This window comes from Carya illinoinensis, chromosome 5 (assembly GCF_018687715.1).
Source record: "Carya illinoinensis cultivar Pawnee chromosome 5, C.illinoinensisPawnee_v1, whole genome shotgun sequence".
NCBI classification, from domain to species: domain Eukaryota; kingdom Viridiplantae; phylum Streptophyta; class Magnoliopsida; order Fagales; family Juglandaceae; genus Carya; species Carya illinoinensis.
In genome coordinates this window covers 19055660-19068018 of record NC_056756.1, presented here as the reverse complement: position 1 = coordinate 19068018, position 12359 = coordinate 19055660, and the positions used below count along the sequence as shown (strand labels likewise).

General features: G+C 34.3%; 1 protein-coding gene across 1 annotated transcript; it reads right to left on the bottom strand.

Moving 5' to 3' along the window:
* Nucleotides 1-10107: 10107 nt before the first annotated feature.
* Nucleotides 10108-12154, bottom strand: LOC122308991 (UDP-glycosyltransferase 74B1). The gene is made up of 2 exons (XM_043122298.1): nt 11428-12154; nt 10108-11198 (listed from the first exon to the last, which is right to left on the bottom strand). The coding sequence occupies exons 1-2, from the start codon at nt 12064-12066 to the stop codon at nt 10440-10442; spliced, it is 1398 nt and encodes a 465-aa protein (XP_042978232.1). The 5' UTR covers nt 12067-12154; the 3' UTR covers nt 10108-10439.
* Between the last annotated feature and the right edge of the window lie 205 nt (nt 12155-12359).

The window sequence follows — 12359 nt, the reverse complement described above, 5'->3', positions numbered from 1 at the left end:
GCTATTGATTTTTTGTCTCGCCCCCTCTCTTCAATGTCTGCGTGCTGAAAAATTGGAAATAACATTTCATTATTTCTACAGAATTTAATTGGAAATTTTAATGTCTTATTTTTTTTAGGGTATTTATTGTATTATTTTGCATGATTTTTAAATTTTTCGCAATAAATAATAGCTTAAAGTAGGTGGGATTATGCTGTAGAAATGATAGCTCCTGAGAAGTAGGACAGCCACATAGAAGTTTTTTAGAAAAATAAATTTATAAATTTATATAATAAATTAAATTTATTATTTAAAAATAAAAAATAAAAATATATATTGATAAATCATTTGGAAATACTTTCCCTCAACTTGTTAGAATGTTTTTTAAGTTAAATATTTTGTCATTTGGTCGGGTTATGTACCTCTATTGTATAAAATTATGAATTATTGAATACAATTACAAAATATCTATATTCCATTTTTTTTTTATTCTCTTTTATTTTTTTTAAATAAAATACAATAGTTTCTAATATGCGTTGAAATGAATTAAGGGCAAGAAATAATTAATGTGGGCATGCATCGTTTAGGTTGAATTAAAATCAAAGTCAAGAATATAAGATTTAGAGCAGATATTTCTTCTTTTCAAAAAATAAAAAATAAAAAATAAAGATGATTCTAATAGCTCTAAGCCTTGGACTCACCCTTCAATAAAATGGAAAACCAAAAGTATGAATCCAATAAAGTAATAGATGAGGTGTAGTTTAATACTCCTTTATAATATAATTTTTTTTAAAATATAAAGAGATTCTTTCAAATGTAACTTTTATATATATATATATATATATATATATTTTATTCTTATTTTACATTTTGTTACAGAAAGTATTCATCATTATAAATAGTTTAAATTAAATATTCTCTTTCATTGTTAATTTTTTATTAAAAAATATTAAAAAATATAATATTTAAATGATACAAAAATATAAATTAATTAATATATAGTATATTGTAAAAATTAATATATAAAACAAAAAATAAATTTTAATAATGTATTTTAAAAAATAAGAAAAAAATCTATTAAAACTATTGATTTGATTATTTTATTTGTAAATAGATCACGATGAAGGTATCCATCATGCATCGTCTAAAGCGTCCAAAGTAAATAAGGTGGGTTGTTGGCATTGGAAGAAAAGAAATTAAAGTTTGGAGAAAATATCTCTTTGCTTTCTATACTTGTCATGGACAAAATATATATTCACAATAAAATAATGATCATATGATATATCTTTGCTTTATCCCCTTATCCTTTTAAGTTGAGTAATGTTAGGAAATTACAGCCTTAACCATTATTATACCAATGAGATCTATTATTGGTCTGCAAATTATTAAAGCAGATCAAAATATAATTAAATAAAAAAACAACACTTCGAAATGTACTCCAAAATTAAAAAAAAAAAAATGTTTTTATATATTAGGTACAGGAGGCGTTGGATTGCTATATTTAATATATTTATAAAGACACTTTTATCCTTTGTCGATTGCTTTAAAGTAATTCATTGAAGTAACAAGCATATGTGCATGCATCGCTTTTTCACTTCTCTCAATGCAACAACCCACCTCATTTATTAACCAATGTCTGACGGATGCTTATATGTTTGCAAATAAAATAATTAGAATTTATCAAGATGTCCCTTTTTTTAATATAAAATCATTATACTTTAAAACAATTATTAACAAAATCTTTAAACTTCCAAAATCATCACTATTTACAACAATGAAAAAACAATGAATAAAAGAGAATCAAACATTTGCTTGTGCAAAGCTAAAGCTATTCTTGTTATTACAACTAAACACCATAGAAACTTGGAAGTTGAACTTTCCTTTTTGTTGTTTGTGCAAAGAAATAGTGAAAATGAGAGTGATCAAAAAAGAAAGAGTGAAAAAGAAATTGAGCAAAAAAGAAAGAGTGAAACAAAGATTGAGCAAAACAGAAAGAGTGAGAGTGAAAATAAGCAACAAAGAAAGAGTGAAAGAGAAAGAGAGTCTGCAGAGAGAAAATGAAAAACAAAAGTAAGTTTCTATGTAAGAGAGAGTGAGGTTTAGAGGGCTTTCTTAGTAGATCGCCCTATGATTTTTTTTGTTTATAAAGAGTCTTATCTTAATCTTGATGAAACTAATCAGTCTCTTTCTAGTGTGGCTGTTTCTTTGTTGCAGGAGTTTGAGGATGTATTCCCAGAGAAAATGACTAATGAGTTGCCACCGATTAGAGGCATTGAGCACCAGATTGATTTTGTGCCCGGGGCTACTATTCCAAACCGACTAGCTTATAAGAGTAATCTAGAGAAGACAACGGAGTTTCAAAGGCAGGTTGAAGATTTGATGAACAGGGGATACGTGAGGGAGAGCATGAGCCCATATGTAGTACCAGTCCTTCTAGTGCCTAAGAAGGATGGGATGTGACGGATTTACATTGATTGCAAGGTGGTTAATAATATCACGGTAAAGTATCTCCATCCTATTCCTAGATTAGATGATATGCTTGATGAATTGCATGGCTCATGTATTTTTAGTAAAATTGATCTTAAAAGTGGATACCATCAAATTAGAATAAAAGAGGGTGATCAATGGAAAACTACTTTCAAGACTAAGTATGGGCTTTATGAATGGTTGGTTATGTCATTTGGAATTACAAATGCGCCCAGTACTTTTATGAGATTAATGAACCATGTCCTACGTGCATTCATAGGCAAGTTTGTGGTTGTGTACTTTGATGATATCGTAGTGTACAACAAGGACTTAAATGAACATATTGAGCATTTGAGATATGTGTTTAATGTGTTGAGATGTAAAAATTTGTATGCTAATTTCAAAAAATATACATTTTGCTTGGAGAAAGTTGTTTTTCTTGGTTATGTTGTTAGTACAAAGGGTATTGAAGTGGATGAATAGAAAGTTAAGGCCATCAGGGAGTGACCAACGCCAAAGAGCGTCACTGAGGTAAGAAGCTTGAAGCTTTCATAGTTTAGCTAGCTTTTATTAGCATTTTGTTAAAAACTTTAGGACCATTGCTGCACCACTCGCTGAATTCATTAAAAAGAATGTTGGGTTTCATTGGGGGGCTAATCAAGATAATGCTTTTGCCACTATTAAAGAAAGGTTATGCTCTGCACCCGTGTTAGCATTACCTAATTTTAACAAAACTTTTGAGATTGAATGTAATACCTCAGGAATAGGGATTGGAGCCATTTTGATGCAGGATAAGCAGTCCATCGCCTTCTTCAGTAAGAAGCTAAATGGGGCATCCCTGAAGTACCCTACTTATGACAAAGAGTTTTATACTCTTGTTCGTGCATTAGAGACTTGGCAGCACTACTTGTGGCCTAGGGAATTTGTGATCCACACCAATCATGAATCATTGAAGCATCTCAAGGGTCAAGTTAAGTTGAATAAGAGGTATGCTAGATGGATGGAATACATTGAGACCTTTCCATATGTCATCCGTTACAAGTAAGGAAAAGAGAATATTGTTGCCGATGCTTTATCTCAGTAATATATACTTCTTACTTCTATGAGTGCTAAAATGTTTGGGTTTGAATATGTGAAAGACGTGTATACCGATGACGCTAACTTTTGTAATGTATATATGACATGTGATAAGGCTACATTTAGTAAGTTTTACAAGCATGATGGTTACTTGTTTAAATAAAACAAATTATGTGTGCCTAGTTGTTCTATGTGTGAATTATTGGTGCGTGAGGCACATGGTGGGGGATTAATGGGACACTTTGGTGTCAAGAAAACCTTAGACATATTGCATGAACATTTCTTTCGGCCTAAGATGAAAAGAGACATCAATCATATTTGTAGTAGGTGCATCATATGTAGAAAGGCCAAATCTAAGGTTTTGTCATATGGGTTGTATACACCCTTACCTGTTCCTAGTGAGCCATGGGTAGATATATCTATGGACTTTGTTTTAGGGCTGCCTAGAACAAAAAGGGATAGAGATTCTATTTTTGTGGTTGTGGATAGATTTAGCAAGATGACACATTTCATTCCATGCCATAAAATAGATGATGCCACAAACATAGCTGACTTGTTTTTTAGGGAGATAGTGCGACTCCATGGTATGCCTAGAAGTATTGTTTCTGATAGGGATGTTAAATTCCTTAGCTACTTTTGAAAGGTGTTATGGGGGAAATTAGGTACTAAGTTCTTATTTTCCACTACTTGTCACCCGCAGACTAATGGTCAGACTGAAGTAGTTAATAGGACTTTAACTTAGCTTTTATGCACTGAACATGTTCATAAGAATGAGTCTTGGGAGGATTGTTTGTCATTTATAGAGTTTGCATATAATAGGACCATGCATACTACTACTTCATACTCTCATTTTGAAATTGTTTATGGTTTTAATCCACTTACTTCTTTAGATTTGATACCTTTACCTATTGGTGGTAGGAGTAGCTTGGATGGACAAAAGAAGGCAAAGTTGGTGAAGTCACTTCATGAGAGAGTACGGCTTCAAATTGCTCAAAAGAATGAAATGGTTGCTTCCCAGGCCAATAAAGGGTGAAGGCGTGTAATCTTTGAACCAGGAGATTGGGTTTGGGTTCATATGTGTAAAGAATAATTCACAGCCCATAGACGAACTAAGTTGCATCCTCGAGGAGATGGACCTTTCCTTTCCAAATTCTTGAACAAATTAATGATAATGCATATAAAGTGGATCTTCCAGGTGAGAATAATGTTTCTGCTACCTTCAATGTTTCTAATCTTTCTCCTTTTGATGTAGGTGAAGATTCGAGGTCGAATCCTTTTAAGGAGAGGGAGAATGATGGGAACCAAGGTGGAGGTAGCCTTAAGGATCCTTTGCAAGTTTCAGATGGGCCAATTACAAGATCAAGAGTTAAGAAGATTAAGGAAGCAAGGCAAGAATTAGTGCAAACCACTTGGGATGAAGTTAGGAAGAGCCCAACACTCAAGATGGGATTAAAGGAAGGAGAACCAGTTTTGATCCACTTGATACAAGCTATGAAAGACATGACTTAGAGATAGGGCCTATTGTTGTTAAGGCTTTCAATTTATTATTAGTTTATAATAAGTGGGCTTGAGGATGTTTAGCCTACATACGTCATATTTCTAATGAGTTAGGGTTTTTGGGTAAGTCTTGTATTTTGGGCAATGACATATTTGGAAAGTTATTATTTTATGTGAACTAAGGTTTTAGAAATTACTGTAGCGCGACACTGTTCACGCTACAGTACCTGCAGCACTATTCACCTAGGGTTTTTGGGGATTGTTTATTTAAACCACTTGTAGCCTAATTTGAGAAGGTTAGACAATATTGAATTTTCATTGTGAGTTGAGTTTACTCCTCTTTTTCTTCATTGAACTTTTGAATTGAAGGTAAATCACAACCTTTGTGACGTTCCTTCTTGTAATCCAGGTTCTTGAGACGGGTTCTTTAACAGGTCTAGATTTTAATATAATTTAAGTTCTTGAAACGAGTTTTCAACGGGTCAAGATTCTCTATCCATAGACTTGAGTTTGGCTTTCTTGGGTTTGTTTTTCAATATTATTGTTGGGTCTCAAAGCGAGTCAATTGGGGTTCACATCACATATTTTCTACATAGGGACTGCACAGTATTGCGACTAGGACAGAGAGAAACCTTCTTTTGTTTGATCAATGAGTTTTTGGGTGTATTGAGACTTTTGTGATTACTTTCTTGTACTCCACCTTTGATACATAGTAAATTCACTGAGACTGACCTCGCCAGTGGATGTAATTAAACTTGTTCTAAGTTGAACCACTTAAAACTTGGTGTTTTGTGTGTGTGATTATCATTTTTTTTTTTTTTCGCTTTCGCTACTATACTTCAAATTAATACTAGATAACCAGATTGAATATTAATATATATAAGACAACAGTTGTATCTGGGCGTGACATAATTAATGGCTTGCATGTAGTAGTACAAGCAATTACAGTACAAAGATTGGCCATAACTATACGTTGAAATTATTAATGGGAATATTGTTTAATTTGGTGCATCCTTAGTACGCCTAGGTGATCAGTGCGTGTCATGAGTAGTCCAAATATATAATTCTTATTAGAGGGTTTTTTTCTCATTTTTTTAATAGATAAAAATGAAAAAAACATTGGAAACATATTTGCAATGATCTTCACCATATTTTTATGAATTTTATCAGTTTTAGATAAATTTTTGTTGCATGAATTGCAACACAAAGAATGAATTGGCTGCCACCCCCTTGGTGTTGAGTCACTATTATGAAAGATCGTAATGTATTGCACAAAAAAAATGTTAGTGGTAAAAATCCCACACATTCTCTTACTTGTTTAGACTCGAATAATGGCACTTTACTTGTGTTTTACTCTTAATTGACTTTTTTCCGATAATGATCTCACACTCTCTTAACTTTTAACTCAAGAGTTTTTCCACTCAAGTTCTTTAAGAACTGATTGAACTCAATCAAGATAATAATACAACCTTATTTTATTCCAACTAGTAATTAGGTCCAAAAAATAAGATTAAGAAACAAGGAAGTAATAAAATGACAAGAAACTAAAAAATATATGAGGGAAAGAGTAATTACAACACAAGATACCAACTATAATGATATATGTATTCAGCCCCCTTTGATGATAAGGCTCAATCAAATTTTTTTTTTTCTGAATTTTTTTTTTTCTATTCTTTTCTTTTCCTTTCTTTTTTTTTTCACTAATCACAAACAACAATATTCAATTGTGAAAATCAAACAATTGAATTCAAACACACGAAATTAACAATTGATTGACAAACTTAGATATGCAAGAACCTTAGAATTTTGAAATCCTAGATGATGCAAATTTTCGGCCCCTATTCAATATGGCAGCCCAAGACCAAAACACAAAAAATCCTAATGATAGAGTAATTTAGAAGCACTAGGAACAAGGAAATTTCTACACTTTTTTTTTTTTTTTTGCAACCCTAGAACAATAAAGCCCTAGAATTAAATTTAAAGATGCAAGAATTAAAAGATAGAATTAGACTTGATTAAAAATCTTGCTCTGAATACTAAATGATAAGAACCCGCGGAATTGGAATCCCTTAAACCCATAATCAATTTGAAAACTCATCCAAGAAAACCAAAATCAAGTCAATTGGGATGGAAGAATCCAAACCCGTTAAGGAACTCTTTTCAAGAGCCTAGATTATATTAAAATATAGACCTGTTGAAAAACCCATCTCAAGAACATAGATTACAAAGGAGGAACGCCACAAAAATTATAAGATGTGAACCCGTGAAATTGGAATCTCTTGACCCACAATCAATTTGAAAACTCACCTAAGAAAGTCAAAATGAAGTCAATGGATAGAAAAATCTAGACCTGTTGAGGAACTCGTTTCAAGAATCTAGATTATATTAAAATTTAGACCCGTTGAAAAACTCATATCAAGAACCCAGATTACAAATAAGGAACGCCACAAAAGTTGTGATTTACTTTTGATAAGTTCAAAAGTTCAAGAAGAACAAGAGAAGATAACTCAACTCACAATAAAAATTCAATATTATATAACCATGAAGTGGGCAGCCAAAGATGTTTAAATACTCTCCAACACAAATAACCCTAGGCTAAAATAAGGCCCCTTCCCAAAAAAACCCTTAAGTGAACAGTGCGGTGTTACAGTACCATGAACAGTATTGAACTATAGTAACTCCTTGAAACCCTAATTCAACAAAAATAATAATTTTTCCAACATGCCCTTAAGTCCTTCTCATAATAAAGCCAATTATTCTAAACTAATAAAATAAGTCATTTAAATGAATTAACTAAACTGAATGCCTTCAAATCATGTTGTTCTGTTGCTCTCTTCCATTGCTTGTATCAAATTGATCAAAACTGGTTCTCCTTCTTTCAAACCCATCTTGAGTATCGGGCTCTTGCTAGCTTCATCCCAAATAGATTACACCAATTCTTGCATTGCTTCCTTGATCTTCTTGGCTCTTGATCTTGTAATTGGCCCATCTGGAACTTGCAACGATTCTTTAAGATACTAGGTCCATCTTGGTGCCCATCATTATGATTTACTTTTGATAAGTTCAAAAATTCAATCAAGAACAATAGGAGACAAAACTCAACTCACAATGAATAAAACTCATCAATTTTCATAAACTTCTTAAAAGACAATAAAGAGTATTTAAACCAAAACCTAATTAAAATCCTAACTAAAATAAATCTCCATCTTCCAAAAATGCCCTTGAGTGAATAGTATCGCGACTATAGTAACTCAGTTACAGTAACCCTCTTGTAACCCTAGTTCAACAAAATAATAATTTTCCCAGCATGCCCTTAAGTCTTTCTCATAATAAACTCAATTATTCTAAACTAATAAAATAAGTACTTTAAATTAATTAAACAAATTGAAAGCTTTCAAGTGCTCAAAGCTTTTAAGTCATGTTGCTATCTTCCATAGCTTGTATCAAATAGATCAAAGCTGGTTCTCCTTCTTTCAAACACATTTTGAGTGTTGGGCTCTTACTTGCTTCATCCCATGTGGATTTCACCAATCTTTGCATTGCCTCATTGATCTTCTTTGCTCTTGATCGTGTTATTGGCTCATTTAGAACTTGCAACGAATCTTTAAGACTAGGTCCATCTTAGTGCCCATCATTAAGGGTAAAATACATCAGGCTTAAAATGGTTTTTAAGGCCCAGCTCATCAAAGGGTTATCACTAGAAGACAAAAGAAGATAGAGGTAAAGGGGGTAGAAAATGGACAAGGGAAGGCAAGATGTTAAGGTGTCAGAAGGAAAAAATGGGATAAAACATAAAAGTGGAGTGAAGTGACCTAAAGCAAAAGGGGCAGGAGATAAAAGACATGGGCACATACAATTTAGGGGATTTTTGGCCAGACTCCTCTAAGAAAGCTTCTTCTACCTTACGACAAGGGTTCCAGAGATGATATCTCTACTAAAAGACGGCTTTTAAGATCTATTGTATAGTGAGGATGAGAGATCATGATAGACTATAAAACAAGCTTATTATAATGGATTCTCATATCTCCAAAACCCAGTGGACGTAGGCGCAGTAGTGTCAAACCATATAGATCTATATCCCCCTCTATTTATTTCTTTGTATTTATTTACTAATCACCACTATGGATATACACACGGGGTACCGTACAACAGCATCAAACTACTGCCGAGGGCCCACACATCACTAATCCTGACCTAGAACAACCTCAACCGTGCTGGGAATGAATTCTGCTCCCTTTCATAATTTTTATATCGTGATTAGGCGTTAACAATAGGTAATTTTGGATATTCCTAGCTAGTTCGTTAGAGTCATCCAAAATAACAAAAATTTTCACTATTTCAGCATGTTTTTCTTGTTGTATTATGTTGTAATCACTGACCAAACGTGTTGATGACTTTCACACTAATTTTCTAATTCTAGACGTCATAGAAAATAGCATAATTGTCCTCTCTCCACACCCCTCCTTGCATGGGGGCGGGAGTGGGGTTTTCACATTTACGCCCCACCACCGCATCCTAGGAGGTAGGGTGTGGGGCGGATTCCTACTTTATGTCTATTTAAAATATAAACTATAATTTAAAAATTATGCTGTTTTTAAATTTATTAGTATATATTTTATATAAATTGTAATATAGTAATTTTTAAACTATATAATTTTTAAAGGGGCGGGGTTGCCAGTCCAACCATACGGGGGTGGGCCCCGCTACCCCACGTCTAGATGAAACTAGCAGATTTTATGAGCTCGGGCCGCCGACAAAAAGGATAATATATTATAAGAAAATACTCATGTATCCTACATTATAAGCTAAAGATCATTAATTTACCGTCTTAACGAACTCATGTATCCTATCCACCGTGGCAAACACTTTTATTTTCTTTCTTTGAGGCTATTATCAGAATTCAAAGAGATTTAAGCTATAAAAATGAATCAATTTAAATTTATTTTTATAATATTTATTATTGATATACTCATAGGTTATCGAATAACATAATATATATATATATAATAAAAAAGAACATCATATAAAATTCCCATATAAAACCATAAGCCAATACAATAATAACAATAATAACGACAGCAGAGGAAATTAATGGGCCAACAACCATATTATATTAATTCCATTCACACACACAGACACAAACACAAACACACGTGCAAATCCAGTTCTCTCTAATCTACGTGGTTGGCCATATATATGTAATAAATATATATATATATATATAATTCCCATATAAAACCATAAGCCAATACAATAATAACAACAATAACGACAGCAGAGGAAATTAATGGGCCAACAACCAGATTAATTATGGCCAGTACGTGGTACTCGACCATTCACACACAGAGACACAAACGCACGTGCAAATCCAGTTCTCTCTAAGCTACGTGGTTGGCCAGTTGACGACCATTCGAGATGTTCTAATTTGCTAATTCTCCTGTAGTTTTATCATTAACACGTAACATCAACTGCTCCACAAATTCATTAATACGCTTTTCAGAGCTCCCTCCTTCACTGACTGATTGTTTAGCCAACTCCCTCCATTTCATAGCATTTTTCTTAATCTCATGCCTCCTCTCTCCCTCCATTACTTCCATCAAACACATTACAAATTCTTCTTTTCTCACAACTCCCTTCTCATCCTCCTTGGCTCTGAGCCCCACCTCCCAAATCTCCCCCACAAACTTGGCATCAGTCAATTGGTCAGCCCACTGAGGCACTCCCACCATCGGCACTCCAAGGCTAAGCCCTTCGAGGGTTGAGTTCCACCCACAGTGCGTTACAAAGCAACCTATGGCTTGGTGCGCCAGCATTTCTAGTTGGTTGCACCATGTCACCAGCAGACCCTTTTCTTTTGCCGAGTACTCCACGAACCCTTCAGGCAATTTAGCTTGCTCAGATTCTTTCACGACCCAGAGGAAATATGAGCCACTCTCCTGCAGGCCCCGAGCAATCTCCTCCATCTGTTCTGCTGTCAAGGAGACCATGCTTCCGAAGGAGACATAAAGTACTGACCTAGGTGGCTTTTTTTCTAGCCATTTGATGCACTCTTTGCTTAGTGGCTCCCACAGACTTGCTCCGTATCCTATGTCATCTTCAATTCTCCCATCCAAATAAGCCGATGGAACCATTGGACCGATCAACTTTGCTGGCCACAGCTGTGATATGCTTTCCGCTGCCTTTTTGAACACACAGTAACAAAAAAAATCAGCGGCGCGCTAGGAGATAAGATCAGTTAAATTAACTTAAATGTTAATCGTATGGTTAAACCAAAAGTACGTCACGCATGTACTTTATGTTTAACGAGCACGACATTCAATAATCAATAGATGATAGAATCTGCAGAAGTTCAAAGGCTAATCATGAAAACTGAAAGATGTTCATGACGGTATGTAATCACATATATACCTCGCCTTCTAATTCTTCGAAACTGTTGCAAAATATCCAATCAGCCATGTGCAAGTTGGAATACTGATTCAATTTCATGGCCATGTAGGCTGGGTAACTTTCTGGAAACTTAAGAAAACTTGGCAGGTCGAGAAAGTTCAAAGGAGGCAGGCCAGGAACCAACAGAGGTTCGTTTTCCAGATTTACTGGCAGCGAAAGGATGCCCAGGTGTTTGAGACAGAATATATGGCATACAGTGGCCGAATTGGTGAAGAAGGAGGCCCCGTAAATACCATGTTGAGTAGCAACATCAAGCGCCCATGGCAGAAACGAATCATAAACAACACAAGTGACAGGAGAGCTCGATTCTTGGTATTTATGAATGAGTTCAGATAGGGTTCTTGAGCCATTAGCCTTGAATGACTTTAGATAGAGGTCCCCGTTTAGCGCCTGCGCAAAGCCACCCACGTCGAAGCCATCCGAAATGGGCTCGACGCCGATGTTTGGTGCACAGATAGACTTGGTTGTATAGCGAGTTGTAGCTAAGGTGGCCCGGACTCCTTTGGAGGCTAAACGTTTTGCAAATTGGAGGAGAGGGTTGATATGGCCTTGGCTCGGATATGGGATCACTACAACGTGACCCGCGTACTCTTTCTCCATTTTTTTTTCGTTTCTCTACGGTTGTTGTGTTTGATAATTCTGAACTACTGTCTTTCTTCTTTATAGGAAAGACCCAGAGAGAGAGAGAGTGTTAAAACTTCTGAGATTTGTTGGCATAAATATCCTTGCAATTTTTTGACATAAATATGTGATGACGTAAAATAAATAATAAAATTTAAATTTTTTAATCGTAAAATTTTAAGATAAATAGTAATTTCAATTAGAGTATAAGTTTTGACTTCGAATCTTTACTTTACACCCTATTATATTTAATTAAATATTTTATATGTTAG